Genomic DNA, 20,844 nt, shown 5'->3' on the forward strand with positions numbered 1-20,844 from the left:
TCAACCTAGGGCTTAGTGCATAATAAGTGAGCATATTAAAATTAGAAAATGTTTATTGAATTGATGAATTTAAAAATGAATGAATAACTTTTAGGAGATTAGAAATGGATTAGGGTACTATTAATAAAAGTGGTAAGGAGGTGAAACTTTTGGTTGAAACTTAAGAGGGAAATCTAAGCACCTTAGTGTGGTTTTAGGGTATTGGAGATAGTTCTTTAATCTTTGCTGGCTCAGAGTTGGGGGAACATGGAGCTTGTTTTGTATTGTTGATCTGGGAAAAACTGATTTATGTTCTCTGTTTCTTTTAAAGGCAGCATAGTGAGTGTGGGTGATCCTAAGAAGAAATACACACGGTTTGAGAAGATTGGACAAGGGTTAGTAGGCGCCTTTTGTTTCCCTAGAAAAATGACTTAAAATCATATGTGCTGATATATATATGATTTTGCTTTTGTTTTGCCTCTTCTAAACCTTTTTCTTCATTCTCCACCTCACCCCTCACCCATCTGAAGGTGTTTTATTAGGCTGATCTCAGGCTTCCAGAATTATGTTTTAATATGTGAGATGTGCCATTAGCTGACATTGTTGCTAAAAATATCCCTGCATTGAGAGTGCGAAAACCATTTATTTTCTTAGCACAAAAACCTTCTTCCCAAATTATAGCTCTGCTTTTCCATATTAACCTTGTTTACCTGGTGCTGAGACTTACTAGCACTAATATGAAATGAAAGACAGAACTCACAGACTCTTCTGCTAGTATATGGGACCTGTTTTTCTAGTGGATGACAGAAATCATATCTCTTACTCTCTGGTTCCTTTTCTGCATCTTGTATTCTGACCTCAGTGTATGATTCAGCAAATCTTGGCTGAATCTCTGTTAGATACTGTGCCACAAGTACAGCTATGAATAGGCCCGTATCTGCTTTCAGAGAGACCCTCATATCTACAGAAGGAGATAGGCAGACAAACAAAAAATTATAATATACTGTGATACATCTTAAAAGTATTTTTGAGCAAGAGAAGCCAGATATAAAAGAGCAAATACTGTGTGATTTTTTTATATGAAGTTAAAGAACAGGCAGAACTAATACATGCTAATGTAAGTCAGAATAATGGTTGTGTCTGGGAGGATTAGGAAGTAGCATGAGGGAACTTTGAGGGGTTGATGGTGAACATGTAGGTGTGTACATATTGAAAAATCATCAAGTTGTATACTTAAGATTTGTGCAGATTAGTTTAGGTAAGTTATGCCTTTATATAAAAAAGAAAAAGAATGAGATTTCTATAGAGATACCCAAAGCTAAAATTAAAAAGAAACTGAAAAAAGTATCTGGCTTGTAGAAAGCTCTCAGTGTTACATGAATGAAAACATTGTTGTTAATGAAGTCATTGAAGTTTTCTGTTTTTTCTTTCTTTTTAAATTTTTGATGCATCAGGGCATCAAAAATTGTGGCACCATAGTTGTGGCACATAGGATCTTCCATGCAGCATGTGGGATTTTTAGGTGCAGAATGGTGGCTTCTCTCTAGTTGTGTTGTGCAGTCTCCAGAGTGTGTGGGCTCTGTAGTTGTGGTGCATGGGCTTCGTAGTTTTCAGTACATGGGCTCTCTAGTTGAGGCATATGGGCTTAGTTACCCTGAGACATGTGGGATCTCAGTTCCCCAGCCAGGGATCAAACCCGAATCCCCTGCATTGGAGGATGGATTCTTAACCACTGGAATGCAAGGGAATTCCTCAGGTTTCTTTCTTATATATCTAAGAACTTCTGAAATAAGATAAAGTAATGCATAGTATACTGATGTTGTATTTGTACAGTATTCTATAGCTTACAACTGTTATTTGCATCTGTTGTTCAGTTTAATCCTCAAAGTAGCCCTGGACTTGAGTGGATCTCCTTTTTCCCTGGTCCAGTGCTTCTGCTATTAGACATGCTTTTGTGAGTCTGACCTAGTATAAGGTAGTTAACACATTGAGAAGACATTATTTTCCTTGCCTCTGAGTAATCTGGGATGGTATTTTCTTAAGCTAATTACATTGAGATACTAAGAATGTAGAAGAAAGGTACACAGATAAGTGTGGATAAGTCAGGTCCTATCTCTGGACATCAGTTTCTTCATTTAAGGGAGAGGGATTGTGGATTCAGGGTCTTTTACCTCCCAAACTGTTGATTATATATTTTATATATATGCATATGCAGATGTATGTGGCCCATAAATAGGCACTATCTGCAAAAGATTTCTCCTTGCTTATTTGACAGGTATGTTAGTGCTGAGAGAGGACTGCAGTACTTATTAAGCACCTATGCTGGTGTTTCCACATTCCATTATTTTAAAACTATACATGGAGTATTTCCCTGGTGGTCCGGTTGTTAACACTTCGCCTTCCAATGGAGGCGTGCAGGTTCAATACTGCACCCCTGGTTGCAGTTGGGGAGCTAAGATCTCACATTCCTCAGGGCCAAAAAACAAAACAAAACAGAAACAAACAAACAAAAAACATAGTCCACCTAAAAAAATCTTAGAAGAAACAAGATGGCAGAGTAGGTGAATGTAGAGTACATCTCTCTCCATGGATACGTCAGGAATACACCTTCAGACACAGAAGTGCATGCAGAATTCCAGCTGAGAGTGGACAGGAGTGCCTGACCAGTGGAAGGAACATATGCTGCTGCTGCTGCCGCCAAGTCGCTTCAGTTGTGTCCGACTCTGTGCGACCCTATAGACGGCAGCCCACCAGGCTCCCCCATCCCTGGGATTCTCCAGGCAAGAACACTGGAGTGGGGTTGCCATTTCCTTCTCCGATGCATGAAAGTGAAAAGTGAAAGTGAAGTCGCTCAGTTGTGTCCTACTCTTAGCGACCCCATGGACTGTGGCCCACCAGGCTCCTCCATCCATGGGATTTTCGAGGCAAGAGTGCTGGAGTGGGTGCCATTGCCTTCTCTGGAAGGAATATATAGAACCATGCAAAACTCGGTAGGATAAAGCAACTAGGGGGAGAAACGGGAGTGTTAGTAGGACTGGACCCTCAGCCAGTGGGGGAACTGAAGCAAGGGTCCAGTCCCCACATTGGGGCAATTGTCTGAGCCAGAGGAGAAACATTTAAGGCTGAGAGTGAAATAGCTGATCTGTGGCAGCTTAAATAAGAATCAGACAGTCCTTGCTACAGCCGTACATACCCTGGACAGGGATGCAGGTCCCCTGGAAGGCATAGTGGCTGGGAGTTGGAGTTTAGGGATTGTGGAGCAGTCCCAGGGCGAGGGCTGCTGTTGACTACAGAGAGACAAATGGAGGGGATGTGAGGGAGGAGATAGTGGTGGGAAATGCTGGTGGAGGAAAGCCAGGCAGCCGTGGAAGCAAGATGATAGTGCTGAGTCACGCATAGAGGGGTGGAGCCATCACCATAGCTTCTCTCTCTACACATGCCAATATCAGCTGCTGGACAATAGAAAGGCTGGCCCATCAAATGCCTGACACACTGAACTACAGAGTAGGACCCCCACCCAGGGTGCCCTTTTAAGTGCCTGACGTGCTGGTCTACAGAATAGGACCCCAGCCACGGGGGGGGGGGCCCCTCTATGTGCCTGATGCGCTGAACAACAGGGTAGGACCCCAGGCAAGGGAGCCTTCTAAGTGCCTGAATGGACGGAGCTATGGAGAAAGACTGGCCAAAGAGGCCTTCTGATAGCCAGCTGTAAGAGGCTCGAAAAAAGACTCTGATAGGGCCATAACTCCTGCTGCAGAGGCAGTCTGTGTCCCTGCACACTTGGCACCGCCAGGGTCCCCTCAAGCCAAGCGACTGCATCACCTTCCCACTCAACTCTCAATGGGGCAGAGCTGCCACAGGCAAAAAATGTCTTGCATCTGTTCTCACAGGATCACTTCGGTAGTGTTTAACTCTTTGTGACTCTGTAATCTGTGGCCTGCCAGGCTTCTCTGTTAGGGAGGGGGTTTCTACAGGCAAGAATATTGGAGCATATTGGCTAATACTGGTTGCCATACCTTTCGAGAGCACTATATTTCCTGCTGCCCTAGCCTCCAGCTCCCCTGAGTACTTGGTGCTGCCAGAACTCCTGCAACCCAAGCAGCTTACCACCTCCACACCTGACCCTCACAGGGGCAAACCCAAGTCCTCCAGAGCAGCCTCAGGAGCAAACCCCAGTGGACGACCCACATGCAGAGGTGGAAATAAAACCACAATTGAAATCCAGGGGCAATGTGGCTAAGGAAGAAGACCCCAAACCTTCCCACCAGCTGTTCAAGCTGCAGATTAAATCCACATGGTCAACTAGTCAGACTTTTATATATTCTATGGAATATATAAAAGGACATTGAGAACTCCTGCAAAAGAAAATGCACTGGTTCTGATAGCTGTGGACATTGGAGGCAAGAACACACAGGAGTAGGACCAGATTAGAATCTGAGCTGCCCCCACAGCAGGTACAGAGATCAGTACAGTGTTGGAGGGAATCCTAGAGAGATGAGGTGGACTGTGACTCCCAGTGAGAGCAATCATTCAAGAAAAACATTTATTATTATCTTTTGACTTGTTCTGTAGATTCTTTTGGATTTTTTTTTTTCTTTTTTCCCCCTCTGTTGTTGTCAATTTTATTGGCACTATGAAATCTAATTAAGCTTTTGAACTTCTTTTTTTTTTTTTCCTCAGTGACTTTTTATATTGTTGTTATAAACCTCTGTCTCTACATTGGGCTTTTGCAGTTCTGTGGTGTTTTCCATTTTTTTCTTTTTTCTTTTCTCTTTCTTTTAATTTTAATTTTTAAAAAATATTATTTTTTCTACATTTATTCCTTTGTTTGCTTTTCCTACTGTTCTTTTCCCTTTGCAGTTAATCTTTAATGTATATAAATCTTCTTTATCAACCTCTATTTAACTTTGCATATTGATTCTTTCCTTTCTTCCCTTTCCTCTCAATACATTTGTTAGTTTTATTTTCATTGCTTTAGTCCCCAATTGGCACCTTGCTTTAGTTTTGTTTTCCAGTTTGTGCTTTCGTTAGTTTTGTTCTGGTAGATGTAATTTTGGGTTTCCTTTGTTTGCTGGGTTAATTTATTGTACTTTATTTTTGTTGGACTGTTTTGATTTTGCTTATGGGTGTATATGTATATGTGTATATTCTGTCACTTTTTTTTATCCTTAAATTTTTATTGGAATATAGGTGGTTTACAATGTTGTAATTACAGTGTTCTGCTGTACAGCACAGTGAATCAGTTATACATATATTCACTTTTTTTTAATGTTTCTTTTTTTTAAATTGAAGGATAATTGCTTTACAGAATTTTGTGGTTTTCTGTCATACATCACCAAGAATCAGCCATAGGTATATCCATGTCCCCTCCCTCCCAGACCTCCTCCCATGTCCCTCTCCACCCCACCCTTCAGCCTGTGGCAGAACTCCTGTTTGAGTTTTCTGAGTCATGCAGCAAATTCCCCTTGGCTATCTGTTTTACACATGGTATTGTAAATTTCTATGTTACTCTCTCCATACATCTCCCCTTCTCCCTCCTCTCCTCCCACCTTGTCCATAGGTCTGTTCTCTATATCTGTTTCTCCATTGCCACCCTGAAAATCATTCATCAGTGTCATCTCTTCAGATTCCATATATATATGTCAGTATACGATATTTATATTCTCTTTCTGACTTACTTCACTATATAATGGGCTGTAGTTTCATCCACCTCAGAACAGATTCAAATGTGTCCCTTTTTATGGCTGAGTAATATTCCATTGTATATATATATACCACAACTTCTTTGTCCATTCATCTGTTGATGGGCATCTAAGTTGCTTCCATGTTCTAGCTATTGTAAATAGAGCTGCAGTGAACAGTGGGGTACATGTGTCTTTTTCAGTTTTGATTTCCTCAGGGTATATGCCTAGGAGTGGGATTGCTGGGTCATATGGTGGTTTTATTCCTGGCTTTTTAAGGAGTTTCCATACCATATTCCATAGTGGCTGTATCAGTTTACATTCCCACCAGCAATGCAAGAGTGTTCCCTTTTCTCCATACCCTCTCCAGCATTTATTATTTGTAGACTTTTTGATGATGGTCATTCTGACAGTCACACTTTTTATTCCTGTTATAAACCTCTGCTTCTACATTGGACTTTTGCAGTTCTGTGGAAGTTTCCTTATTTTTTTTCCTTCTGATTTTTTTTTTTTTCTTCTTTTATCTTTTTTATGATTTTAATTTTTAAAAATCTATTATATTTTTTCTATATTTATTCCTTTGTTTGCCTTTCCTACTGTTCTTTTCCCCTTGCAGTTAATCTTTAACGTATATAAATCTTCTTCATCTATCTCTATTTAACTTTGCATATCTATTATTTCTTTTTTTCTTTCCTTTCCCCTCAACATATTTGTTATTTTTGTTTTCATTGCTTTATTCCCCACTTGGCACCTTGCTTTAGTTTTGTTTTCCAGTTTGCACTTTAGTTAATTTTGTTCTTAACTGGTAAATATAATTTTTGATTTCCTTTGTTTGCTGGGTCAATCTACTGGACTTTATTTTTGTTGGACTGTTTTGACTTTGCTCCTGGGTATATATGTATATGTGTATATTCCATTTATTTTATTTATTATTTGCCTGATTTTGTAACTGCCATTTGTCTGGGGTTTATCTTTGATTTCTCGTTTTTGGATATTTGTTTTAATCTCACTTAATGCCATAACAGACTACTTGTAGAATCTTCATTCCTGACCAGAGATCAAGCCCTGAGCCTTTGGAGTGGGAGCACTGACTCCAAGACCCTAGATTACCAGAGAACTATCCCTAGGAAGTATCAAATAGTGAGAACTCACACAAAGGAAACCACATGAGTACAAGACCTGGTATCACCCAACCACCAGTAGCACCCTGTGCAGGATGCCTCATCTAAACAACAAACAAAACAAAAATATAAACCTAGTCATCAGTAGACAGGATTACCACCTCAGCCTTGCCAATCAGAGGAAAAACAAACAAACAAAAAACTCAGCACAAATCTCACCCTATACAAAGCTTACACAAACCACTGGACCAACCTTAGGAGGGCAGAAACCAAAAGGAAGAAAGAATTCAGCCTTGAAGCCTGGGAAAAGGAGACCTCAAACACAATAAGTTAAGAAAAAAATAACGAGAAGGCAGATAAATACTACACAAATGAAGGAACAAACTAGAAACACAGAAGTCCAAGTAAATGAAGAGGAAATAGTCAAACTACCTGAAAAAGAATTCAGAATAATGATAGTAAAGATGATCAGAAACCTTGAAAACAAAATGGAGAAAATGCAAGAATCAATTGACAAAGATCTAGAAGAATTAAAGAATAAACATACAGAGACAAACAAAACAATTACTGAAATTAAAAATACTCTAGAATGAATCACTAGCAGAATATCTGAAGCAGAACGAATCAGTAAACTGGAAGATAAAATGGTGGAAATAACTTCTGAAGAGCAGAATAAAGTAAAAAGAATGAAAAGAACTGAGGATAGTCTCAGGGATGTCTGGGACCATATCAAATGCACCAACATTCAAATTACAGGGGTCCCAAAAGAAGAAGAGAAAAAGAAAGGGTATGAGAAAATTTTTGAAGAGATTATAGTTGAAAATTTCCCCAACATGGAAGAGGAAGTCATAGTCAGTCATAGTCAATCAGTCCAAGAAGTACAGAGTCCCATACAGGATAAACCCAAGGAGAAACACACCAAGACACACACTAATCAAACTGCTGCTGCTGCTAAGTTGCTTTAGTCATGTCCGACTCTGTGCAACCCCATAGACGGCAGCCCACCAGACTCCCCCGTCCTTGGGAGTCTCCAGGCAAGAACACTGGAGTGGGTTGCCATTTCTTTCTCCAATGCATGAAAGTGAAAAGTGAAAGTGAAGTCGCTCAGTCGTGTCCGACTCTTAGCGACTCCATGGACTGCAGCCTACCAGGCTCCTCCGTCCATGAGATTTTCCAGGCAAGAGTATTGGAGTGAGGTGCCATTGCCTTCTCCAACTAATCAAACTAACAAAGACTAAACATAAAGAAAGAATATTAAAAGCAGCAAGGAGAAGCATCAAGTAACATACAAGGGAAACCCCATATTCTTAACAGCTGATCTTTCAGCAGAAACTCTGCAGACCAGAAGGGAATGCTGCTGTTGCTGCTGCTAAGTCGCTTCAGTTGTGTCCAGCTCTGTGCAACCCCATAGACGGCAGCCCACCAGGCTCCCCTGTCCCTGGGATTCTCTAGGCAAGAATACTGGAGTGGGTTGCCATTTCCTTCTCCAATGCATGAAAGCGAAAAGTGAAAGTGAAGTTGCTCAGTTGTGTCGGACTCTTAGTGACCACATAGACTGTAGCCTACCAGTCTCCTCTGTCCATGGGATTCTCCAGGCAAGAGTGCTGGAGTGGGTTTCCATTTCCTTCTCCAGAAGGGAATGGCAGAATATATTTAAAGTACTGAAAGGGAAAATCTACAACCAAGATTGTTGTACTCAGCAAGGATCTCATTCAAAATTGATGGAGAAATAAAAACCTTTTCAGACAAGCAGAAGTTAAGATGATTCAGTACACCAAACTAGCTTTACAACAAATGTTAAAGGGACTTATATAGTCAAGAAATACAAGCGAAGAAAAAAGATCTATAAAATTAACCCCATTCTATTAAGAAAATGGCAATAGGAACATATATATCAATAATTACTTTAAATGTAAATGGATTAAATGCTGCAACCAAAAGACACAGACTGGCAGAATGGATATGAAAACAAGACCCATATTTGTGCTGTCTACAAGAAACACACTTCAGAGCTAAAGACACATATATACTGAGAGTGAAAGGGTGAAAAAATATATTCCATGCAAATGGGAAACAAAAGAAAGCTGGAGTAGCAATCCTCATATCAGACAAAATAGACCGTAAAATAAAGAATATTACAAGAGATAGGGAAGGACACTACATAATGATCAAGGGATCAACCAAGAGGAAAACATAACAATTGTAAATATCTATGCACCCAACATAGCAGCACTTCAATACATAAGACAAACACTAAAAGACATAAAAGGAAAAATTGACAGTAACACAATAATAGTAGGAGACTTTAACATCCCACTCACACCAATGGACATATCATCAAAACAGAAAATTAATAAGGAAACACACATCTTAAATGATACATTAGATGAGATGGATCTCATTGATATTTTTAGGACACTCCATCCAAATGCAGAAGAATACACCTTCTTAAGTGCACATGGAACATTCTCTAGGATAGGACTGTACACAGAAAATTATAAAACACTAATGAAAGAAATCAAAGATGACATAAACAGATGGAGAGATACTCCATTCCTGGGTAGGAAGAATCAATATTGTGAAAATGACTATACTATCAAACACAATCTACAAATTCAGTGCGATCCCTATCAAATTACCAATGGCAGTTTTCACAGAACTAGAACAAAAATTTTCACAATTCATATGGAAACATGAAAGACCCTAAATAGCCAAAGCAGTCTTGAGAAAGAAAACTGGAGCTGGAGGAATCAACCTTCCTGACTTCAGATTATACTACAAAGCTACAGTCATCAAGACAGTATGGTACTGGCACAAAAACATAAATATAGACCAATGGAACAAGATAGAAAGCCCAGAAATAAACCCATGCACCAAGGGGTACCTTATTTTTGACAAAGAAGGTAAGAATATGCAATGGGGCAAAGACAGCCTCTTCAGTAAATGGTGTTGGGAAAACTGGACAGCTACATGTAAAAGAATGAAATTAGAGCACTTCCTCACACTGTACAAAAAGATAAACTCAAAATGGATTAAAGACCTAAATGTAAGACCAGAAACTATAAAACTCTTAGAGGAAAACATGGGCAGAGCACTCAGTACATAAATCTAAGCAAGATCCTCTATGACTCACCTCCTAGAGTAATGGAAATAAAAACAAAAGTAAACAAATGGGACCTGATTAAACTTAAAAGCTTCCGCACAGCAAAGGAAACTATAAGCAAGGTGAAAAGACAACCTTCAGAATGAGAGAAAATAATAGCAAATGAAACAAGTGACAAAAGATTAATTTCCAAAATATACAAGCAGCTCATACAACTCAATGCCAGAAAAGCAAACAACCTTATCAAAAAGTGGGAAAAAGACCTAAACAGACATTTCTCCAAAGAAGACACACAGATGGCTAACAACACATAAAACGATGTTCAACATTGCTCATTATTAGAGAAATGGAAATCAAAACCACAATGAGATATCACCTTATACTGGTCAGAATGGCCATCATCAAAAAGTCTACAAACAATAAATGCTGGAGAGAGCATGGAGAAAAGGTAATGCTCTTGCTCTGTTGGTGGGATTGTAAATTGATACAGCTACTGTGGAAGATGGTATGGAGATTCCTTAAAAACCTAGGAATAAAACCACCATATGACCCAGCAATCCCACTCTTAGGCATGTACCCTGAGGAAAGTGAAGTAGAAAAAGACACATGTATCCCATTGTTCATTACAGCACTATTTACAATAGCTAGAACATGATAGCAACCTAGATTTCCATCGATAGATGAATGGATAAATAAGTTGTGGTACATATACACAATGGAATATTACTCAGCCATAAAAAGGAACACATTTGAGTCATTTCTGATGAGGTGGATGAACCTATAACCTATTATACAGAGTGAAGTGAGTCAGAAAGAGAAAGATAAATACCGTATTCTAACACATATATATTAAATCTAGGAGAATGGTAATGAATAATTTATTTAAAGGGCAGCAGTGGAGAAACAGACATAGAGAATAGACTTATGGACATGGGGAGAGGGGAGGAAAGGGTGAGATGTATGGAAAGAGTAACATGGAAACTTATGTTACCATATATAAAATAGATAGCCGGCAGGAATTTGCTGTATGGCTCAGGAAACTCAAACAGGGGCTCTGTATCAAGCTAGAGGGGTGGGATGGGGAGGGAGTTGGGAGGGAGATTCAAAAGAGAGGAGATAAATGTATACCTATGGCTGATTCATGTTGAGGTTTGACAGAAAACAACAAAATTCTGTAAAGCAATTAACCTTCAATAAAAAAAAATCTTAAAAAAAACTATACATATCACATATATATGATAAATTGGTACTATTATAATTTTTGCTTAATTTTTTTTTCCCTTTAAGAGTGAAGAATTTTGTTTGTTTGACTTGGAATTCATGTGTCTAATTATATGTCTATTGGAAACAATTAAGTACTACCCAGTGGGCCTGAGTAGCTTTCCTCTGTAATCATGGAGAAGCAGTCTGAAAATGTCCAGTCCTGTGAGGCCTGGGCATTTTGCCCTTTAAGAATGGTACATCTGGTGGGATAAGGGGGAATGGGGACAGGAATATGGACATCAATTTTATAACAGAAGATGGCTAGGGGTAGGATGATTAGTAATGAGGAAGTAACTGCTAATGTAGAGAATCCAGTCCTTATTTGATTGTCCATATCTTTGATCTCAATTTCCTGACATGTAGCTACAATAAAATCCTAACCAAAGAGTTTGGAAGCTGATGACCATAATTTCTGGCTTCCAGGCAAACTTAAAAGTGACTTTTCTCCCTGAATTGACATGACTTCTCTGGGAAGCGTAATCACAGGGCTTACCAAGAATACATTTTTGCAGTACATAGGATTTTAATTTTCTTCCAATCACATCATGTAAATCTGACACATTGTCATGTAAGGTTACAAATATTGTTGCATACCACTCACAGATATGCAGAGTTCATGGTTATAGGCATAAAGTGAGATTTTTAGTCATTTAGAATGGACATGTTCATTTTCGTAGCATTATTCCAGAATTTCTCTGCTTTCTTCCTCTGTCCCTACTTTCTTTCCTCACCTGCTGATGGCCACTTGAGCCTATATTCTCTTTGCTGCTACATACTGCTTTTCATGAGAGTCGAAGAGACAACGGGGAGGGGAGGATCATTTTTTGCTACTATTTTTATTAACACTTGCATTGCCAGATTGTGTGTGGAGAGCTTCATCTGACAAATGTCACCTCATCTAACACCTGTTTTTTTTTTTTTTCTTTCCCACACCTGTTCAGTGCTTCGGGCACTGTGTACACTGCAATGGATGTAGCCACAGGACAGGAGGTAAGTATCCACCACCAACTACTACTCCTTCAGTTTTACTGTTTCTTACTCTTTTTTGTTAAGTTTTAGCCCTTCTTAGATCAACAGGGACTCTTCTAGTTTCTTACTATTGTAGACTAGAAGTCTTTCAACATGGTGAACATTACAGATTTTGGAAAGTTACTGTGGCTGCAATGTGGAGAAGAGATTGGAAGAGATAAGAGTGGAGCAGGTGACTCAGCAGGTTTTTGGGTAATTCCATGTGAGAGATGATGTCTGGACTAAGGTGGTAGCACATTATAAATGGGGAAAAGTGATGTATTTGAGAGGTACTTAAGTAGATTTGAGGGACTTCCCTGGTGGCTCAGACGGTAAAGTGTCTGCCTACAATGTGAGAGACCCAGGTTCGATCCCTGGGTTGGGAAGATCCTCTGGAGGAGGAAATGGCAGCCCACTCCAATACTCTTGCCTGGAAAATCCCATGGATGGAGGAGCCTGGTAGTCTGCAATCCATGGTGTCTCAAAGAGTTGGACATGACTGAGCAACTAAACTTTCACTTTAAGTAGATTTGACAGAATTTGGTGAGGATGACTCACAAGTGAGTGATCTGTGTATGTGTGTTCTCAGTTGTGTCTGCTCTTTGTGGCCCCATGGAATATAGCCCACCAGGTTACTCTGTCCATGGAATTTTTCAGTCAAGGATACTGGAGTGGGTTGGCATTTCCTTCTCCATGGTGTCTTCCCCACCTGAGGACCAAACCTGCATCTCTTGTGTTGGCAGGTGGATTCTTTACCACTAGTACCACCTGGGAAGCCCAAGTGAGTGATCAGAGGAAGTATAGATTTGAAGAAGTCAGATACTGCCTGAGAGACCATGTGAAACTGCCTGGTAGACAGTTATTTTTACAAATTTGGTGCTTAGGAGAGACATCTGATACAGAAGAGATTTAGAACCTTGTCTCTTGTCTCGAATCTAGTGGGTCTTCCATTGTCCCTAGGATTCTGGTAGACATTGAAGTTCTCATTTGGAGGCATCTCTTTGTCTCTCATGTTTCATAAGCTGGGAAATCTGTAATCTTATTGCTAAGGCCTGATGACCCAAGATCTTATCTTCAGCAGAAGGATGCCAGGAAGGAAATCTAGAATGCTTAAAGTTTCTTTGCATTGTACTCTTTGGTTGCAGAGCAGGAATGTTGGCAGGTGGGTTGTGGATGGGAGTTACCTGGGAAAGGTCTTAGTTCAAAGATTAATGGGGCTCAGAACTTGAGAGGCACCTCTTGTTCCAATGAAAATAGAGTTGGACTCCTCTGAGGGAGGCTACTAGGACCTGCTTGTATATGTTTGGTGGTTGAAACCCCATGATGTACTGGAGAAGTCACATAAATCACTGTGCTCTTGTCAGGCTTTTATAAGTGTCTGAGGCAAATATTGAGGCTCCATTGAGGGTAAGTCAACTTCAAAAAAAATTATGTTGAAAGATTTATTAATTGTTCTTTGATGTGAGAACCAGATAACTAGATGTTTACCTTTAGTGGATAGTGAAAGTCTCTCAGTTGTGTCCAACACTTTGTGACCCCTTGGAGTATAAAGTCCATGGAATTCTCCAGGCCAGAATACTGGAGTGGGTAGCCTTTCCCTTCTCCAGGGGATCTTCCCAACCCAGGGAAAGAACCCAGGTCTCCCGCATTGCAGGTGGCTTCTTTACCAGCTGAGCCACAAGGGAAGCCCAGATGTTTACCTTTACTTACTTATAAAAGCTTGGAAAAGTTGTTTGACCTCTGGAGCTTGAATTTTATTTCTTTATAAAATATGCATGATAGCATACACCTCACAAGACTGTTAAATAAGTTGAGTGAAGCAATGCATGTGAAAAATACATCATAAACTAAGAATTACGTATATATTAACTTTTATCTGCACATATTTATTTCACACAGTGTTCACTGATCATTTGCTTTATACTACACTTATGCTAAGAACTATGAAAGATTCAGACATTAAAAAACATATATATATATAAGTGTAAGAAATCATACTTTCTGTTGTGTACATATAAAACTCTTACAGTGCTGACAGAAACCTGTGTTGAAATAATAGTAAGTAAGGAAGGAAGGATGGTATCATTTTGCTGATTTTAAATATGCTATATTGGAGGCAGAGATAGAAAAGAGGAGGTTATACCAATACTAAAAAGAACCCTACACAGTAGGCAGTATTATTTCCTTTTTACTGATGAGGAGTTTGAGGCTTGGAGTTAAAGTAACTTTTGCGGGGTTGTGCTGCCAGCAGTTAGCAAGGACTTGGGTTAGAATCTTTTGATTATAAAATCTTAACTTGTGTTTTCTTGACTGCTAGGCTGTAGCAAGTTTTGGCAGCATGGCCCCTTGTCATATTTCTGACTTCTGGAGCCTCACAGCCCTTGATGGGAGGCAGGCTGGTGCTGGCTCGTTCCTGGAAGGTCTGGAGCTGCATGTGTGAGAAGCTGCCCACGGGAAACAAGCTTGATGTCATGTGCTTGCTTTGTGGTTACAAAACTATGAATGGAAGCAAGTCCATTAGGGTGGCTAATGCAGTGTAGCCAGGAAGGCCTCATTTTCTCCCTCAGGGAGTATAAATCTTTAGTGGAGCTGGCGGGATGCTCTGTCTTTGTGAGTGACTGCGTATTGGGAGTTACCCGATGGGAAAGGAGAGCTATTGCCTGTCACAAATAGGAAGATTAGCATGTTAGTGCTGGAAGTCTTCTAGTTATAGATCCGACAATTCATTTTCAAGCCTATTTTTAGAGGGAATGGGTGTAATAGAGAAAATAGACTGGAAGACGCTTTGAAGTCATACAAGGCTTGTATGACCTTGGGAAACTTCCTTGTAAGTCTTAGTCTTTATTTTCTTATCTGAAAATGCAGAGGATGATTTTCACTTGACAGGGTTGTTTTACAGAGATGATGTCAGTCAAGCACCTAACACTGTGTGGCGGGAGAGTGGTTGGTTTTTGCTGTCATTCCTGCTGACTATGTTGTCATTCTTGCTGCTCTGTGCCAGGTACTCATCAAATGCAGTTATGACAGTGATTAGCATTTTCACTGTTGTATTACTGTATTATTTAAATTTCTTATGTATGAGTAACATGTTGGCCACTATTTCTTTTAGTTCCCAAAAGAATCCTATGAGAAGGGAAATCAGGGTGGGGATTATTATCTTCAGTATTGATAAAGAGATGGAGGCTCAGGGAGCTTGTGATTGGTCAAGGCTGGTAAGTGACAGAATCAGCCCCAGAGCTTAGGCCCTCAGAGTTCAAGTCCAGCTCTTTTCCTGTTATGGGAGTGCTGTCTGCTGGCTTGAGTTAAGAGGGATCTGATCAGGTGAAGGGTGTTTAGCCTAGCCCATGTTTAGTCAGTAGCTGTTGGAAAGGACTGTCCCCTCCTCTGTCATCCATGGCCTGCCTCTCTTCTCCCTTGCTGCTGCCAGCAGTGACCTCTGGGAAGTTCACAAGCTCTGTTCCATCCTCCAGGATGGCCTTAGGAATTGCACAGGGTCCAGATCTTAATATGTGTTATAAGGGCTTACAGTCTTAATGTGATGGGCCTTTAAATCAATGTTTTCCTCTTCACATGTTAGAAAAAGCTAATCATCAAGTGTTACAGAAAAGTGTAGCCAGACCAGAAGCCTTCCCTGATAGGAGACCCTACTCCAAAATAATTTTTTCTCACTTAGGGTAGGGAGTGGAGGTGGTCAGAATGTTTCAAAAAAATAGTTTCTGTTCTTACTGATAAATGACTTTTGGCAGAAGACTGTCCATACTTGATTTGAAGAAATAATAGAGTGTGGAGTTTTCCCATAAAAGTTGAATTATTCATCCTCTGCTTTTCTGGATGATTCTGGAACGACTAGTTGTAGTTGTTCTGTTAGATGTTCATGTTCTTCGATGTTATTTCTAGGAAATAAACCCTTAAATAATTTAAAGACTAGTCCTGTGGGATGAAGTAGCCTATTGCTGATGCTCTTTATACTTTAAAAACAAAGTATTTATCAGCCCACTGAATTCTATCTTTTCCTCTTCATTGCCAAAAAGATTTGCTGAACACATACTGTATCAGGCACTATGCTTGGCACCAGGGATTCTGAGCTTTCAAACGAGCTCTTAAGTGTCTCGAGATACACACACTAACTAATCATCATACAATTCAGTATGTGGTGAGTTCCATAAGAGATGTGTAAATATGGTCTTACAGGGCTTTAAAGAAGGCAAAAAACCTCTCTGGTTTGGAGAACGAAATTTCTTTTGGTCTGATACAAAGTATAAGAAGGTTTTGAACATGTGAAAACAGTGTAATATGTTCCAAATGGAGAGAGGCTCAGATATGAGCATACATCTTTCATTGTAGCATATGAAAGAATACAGTGAGAAGTAAGATAGAGGTCAGATCGGAAGGACTTTGAAGGTTGGGCCAAGGAACATCTCTAGGAACAGGAACCTTTTTAATTTTGAATCTGGGAGAGTGTTATCAAATGTGTACAGTGGGGGAGATTAATCTGGCTCTGTGTGCAGAATAAATGGGCATCGCTTTTGAGATTCTAATCCTGACTCTGCTACTGAATTGTTGTGCTTGCAAGTCACATATCCTCTCTGAATTACAATTTCCTCATCTGTCAGACATAGTCAGTAGTAATATTTAAGTCATAACATGTCTCAGAGGATTAAATGAAATACATTTGAGAATATTCTATGTAGTATCTGACACACTGAAAAAAATGGATGCAAAAGTGTCTTGGAAACTAACATATTCCTTAAATTGGTATTATGTGAAAATTTGTTTATTTCTATAGACAAAAAGCCTATGAAGATCTTTTTCATACATAAACATTAAGGATCCCCTTTCTCTATTCTCTCTTAACCTGGTCAACTCTGATTTACTTTTCCACAGTTTGAAAAGGCATCTCCCCTTTATGAAGCCTCTATATTGATCGTGTGAAAAAGTTCTTGCCAGCTTTATGTTTCTGTAACATTTTGTGTGGGCTTTGTTAAAGCACACCTCTTTTATATTGTAAGTTTTACAAGTGTTTTTTCTAATATAAGTATTTTGTAGCAAGTTTGATCTTCAAACTTTGGTTCACGTTAGAATTACTTGGAGGGCTTGTTAAAATACAGGGTTTTTGAGGAAAAGGAAGTCCCTATTTATCCATACTTGAGCTTGGATTAAGTAGAGATCTAAGAAGGTAGAGAGGTAAATGGAAAGATCAGTTTTTAAATTCTTTTACTTCCTCATTTAAATTCTTCATAACCATGTCTTATCCTCACCTCCAGTGACACCAATACCAATGCCAAGTAATAAATGATCTTTATACTTAGCAAGTGAACTTTTCCATTAAATAGAAAATTTGTGCAAACCACGCAGTACCCTCCCCCTCCGCAACCCCCCCTCCAAAAAAAAAGACACCACATATTTTCTGATTCAGTAGGTTTGGTTGGGGCCTGAAAATTTTCATTTCCAGCACATTCCCAGGTGATGTAGCTGGACTTTGCATTGAGTACCATTGGTCTTCAGTGATAAACTGTGAGTTCCTCAAGGGCTCAGACCATATTTTATTCATCTCTATCTCCTAAGTGTTTGTGTCTGGTACTTAGTAGGTGCTCAGTAAATTCGGAGTGACTCTGGTTATACATTGAATGTACTTTGATTTCAGGTGGCCATTAAGCAGATGAACCTTCAGCAGCAGCCGAAGAAAGAGCTGATTATTAATGAGATCCTGGTCATGAGGGAAAACAAGAACCCAAATATTGTGAACTACTTGGACAGGTATGGAGTGGTAGTCCTGTCAGAGAAATAAGCCTTTGGGACTGATGGATGTAGTGCTAGTAGGAAAGGCAACACCAGCACTCAGAACTGTTTCCATTCAAGAATCTTTTAAGGTGCTCAGCTCTGTGCCTCTGAGCCTGCATGCTGCTGGACATCTCTAACTGCTGCACAGTCTTCTGGGTTAGGCTGAACCCTACCACCCTATGGCTTCTCCCAGCTGGTCCCGCCCCAGGGAATGCCTTCAGCCCATCTGCCTGAGTCAGACGCAAAGGTCTTTAAATCATTCTGCATCTCATATCTTTTCCTCATCCTGCTTACCCTGCTGAATAACTTCTAGTTTGTCTGCATTATCTTAAAATGTGACATTCAGTAGTTTTGTTTGAGATTTGAGCCTTGTTTGAGATTTGAGCTGTATGGAGACAGTGCAACCCCTCCATTGTTTTAAACTCTATGGAACTTGATTTCATTCTTTTTGTTGTTGTTGTTCATTTAAAAAATTTTTTTTTAAAATTTTAAGTGTTCTGTTTTCATTGTTGACCCCTAGTAAGTATGTAGTCAGTTCAAATCTCTGATCCTTTTTTTTTTTGCCCCTTAACAAGAGCTTGCCTTAAACTGCTAACATAGATTTTGGGTTATCTTCATTAAATTCCTTTTTGATTCTTTTAACCTGTCTTTCCAGCCTGTAAGAATTCTGCTCTTTAAGGTAATAATAAGAGTTGTAGCTAATGTTTGTGTTATGCTTTTCTTTGTACTAAGCACTTTTGTGAATAGCAGTATCTCATTATGAGGTAGGGTTTATTGTCTGTATTTTACAGATGAAGAAACTGAGATTCATAGAAGTTAATAACTTGTCCAAGACCAGTAAGCCAGTAAGTAGCAAATGAGGGTTTTGGATTTGACTATTCCTAGCATCAATGTCCATGCCCTTTCCATCATATTATGTTCTTTTATACCATATCTGAACAAAAGGAAGTGCTTCTTGCCTGGGTTTCAGAGACATCAGAGGTGAAGGTGACATTGGAGCAAGTCTTGGACTCTGAGTAATTTTTCTTACTATTTATTGTGCATTGCCAACTTGTTTTCATTGCTGCCAGATTATGCCAGATTTCTTGTTCCAAATCTAAAAGTGGTAAGCATTCATTTCTTTAAAGAGGAAAGGAGTTGGACTTTGGCCTTCTCTGTTTTGGAGATGATAGTCTCTCCATGATGTAGGTCATGACTGGCTCTGAAGAATCCTCTGAAGTTATTCATCCTCCCATCTCTTTTAAGAACTTATTATATGGAGAATAAAGCATGGATAAGCTTCTGAAGGTTATAAGGATACCACATTTTGGCTCAGGATAAGGAAAAATGAAAGCTGTCTTAAGGGTATGGCCTATCTCATAAAATAGTGAGTTCCTCATTAGTGGAGGTAAGTAAACAACAAAATGCATGTGGTTGAATGAATCTGTGTTCTGGGAATGGGATTAGAAGGTTTATAAATTGTTTGTTTATCATGCCTTTGCCAGTGTTTCCAGAGGCTTATTATATTCTGTAGTCAGAAATAAATTAGGCTCAGTCCCTGCCATCAGTTGTAGTCTGGTGTAGAAAAACATACCTAGGAGTTCTTGCTGGAGGAGAAGAGTGGGTACTCTTAAGCTGAACATTCAGTGAGGGCCCTACATCTGAGAGTCTGTGGTTTTTGTGAGTTCCCAGAGGAGAACTCCATTCATATTTTTCCTTCTCTAAATATGGGATGCTCTGAAGCTCTTTTGATGGTACCTTGGCACAGTGTATAGCTGCATAGTAATTGAGACAACATGAATCTGGTCTTGAGAGCATTACGTGAGACCCAGCTAAAGGGACTCTGCTTTGTCAGTGTCCACATAATCTTTTGTACACTCATGTTTTTCCCCCAGTCAGTCCAAGTTGACAGATGTCTTTTCGATGTGCTGGGGGATGGTCTATAAATGCACATTCTTTGTCAGGGATGAAATAGGTAGTGGAGGCCTTTTTACCCAGTCCTGAATTCTCTTTTGGTCCAAGTCCAAAGGAGAAATTTGGTCCATTGTTGAAGGAGAAATTAATGTCATATTTATTCTTCATGGACATTAAAAACTGCAAGACTTTGATGTATAGAGAATGCATAATATTATAGAAAGAGGACTGAATTGATTAATAGGCAAGAGAATAGGATTTAAATCTTATCGTTTACTTGAGACTGTTTATTTTTTCCAGTAGCCTCCCATCTGCCCAGCAGTAGTCTAATAGGGGGATGAAGATGATATGACATACCACACAGCTCAAGCCAATCCAGTCTGCCTCCTTTGTCTAAAGCTAGCACAAGAGTTTGTAGAGCTCTAGACTATCTTTGTTGTTTATGTGTCTTATTTTGTAGCTGAGGAAACTGACAGGCTAAGTGACTTTTTTACTTATCATATAACAGAGCTGAGTGATCCAGTCCCTGAGTGAACCTTTCAGTTTTAGCCCTTCTCAGCCCCACAGTCTATCTAGTGATACAGTACTAAATTGGAAACCCTTGGCTTCCAGAAGAGGCTTTGGTTCTGCAATCCTTACCAAATTTATTCCCTTCTTAGAATCAGAGATGTTCAAAATGGAGATCATTGTCAGCAGAATGGATGTGTGTATAAAACTACAGCTTTTTAATGGTTTTTATAACCAGTATTTTATTTAACATTTGCAGTTATCTTTTATTTTATTCATTGATTTATTCAGTAAATAATGACATCTACTGTGCCACTCTCTCTGGGGATGGAATCTTGAACATGACCTGGTACTGATCTCATGGATCTCACATCTAGTAGAACTCTCAAAGATGTTTAGTGACTTCCCTAATATTGGTAACATGGACTCCAGATCCCATCTTCATCAGATGTTTGGGTACTCTCTGCTTTCAGGCTTCTAGAGATGTGGGAACCATGCCTGATTTTAA

The 20,844-nt window shown here is 39.5% G+C and overlaps 1 protein-coding gene across 5 annotated transcripts in view; it reads left to right on the plus strand.

Annotated features, from left to right (window-relative positions):
- Window positions 1-20,844, plus strand: part of PAK1 (p21 (RAC1) activated kinase 1) — a 161,935-nt gene that overhangs the window by 122,845 nt on the left and 18,246 nt on the right. For all 5 annotated transcript variants that reach the window (XM_025286269.3, XM_025286270.3, XM_044943448.2 and 2 more), the window contains 3 exons: window positions 311-374; window positions 12,089-12,137; window positions 17,800-17,912. In XM_025286269.3, the coding sequence (XP_025142054.2) occupies window positions 311-374; window positions 12,089-12,137; window positions 17,800-17,912 (226 nt within the window). The remainder of the gene's footprint in view (window positions 1-310; window positions 375-12,088; window positions 12,138-17,799; window positions 17,913-20,844) is intronic.

This window comes from Bubalus bubalis, chromosome 5, assembly GCF_019923935.1.
Source record: "Bubalus bubalis isolate 160015118507 breed Murrah chromosome 5, NDDB_SH_1, whole genome shotgun sequence".
NCBI classification, from domain to species: domain Eukaryota; kingdom Metazoa; phylum Chordata; class Mammalia; order Artiodactyla; family Bovidae; genus Bubalus; species Bubalus bubalis.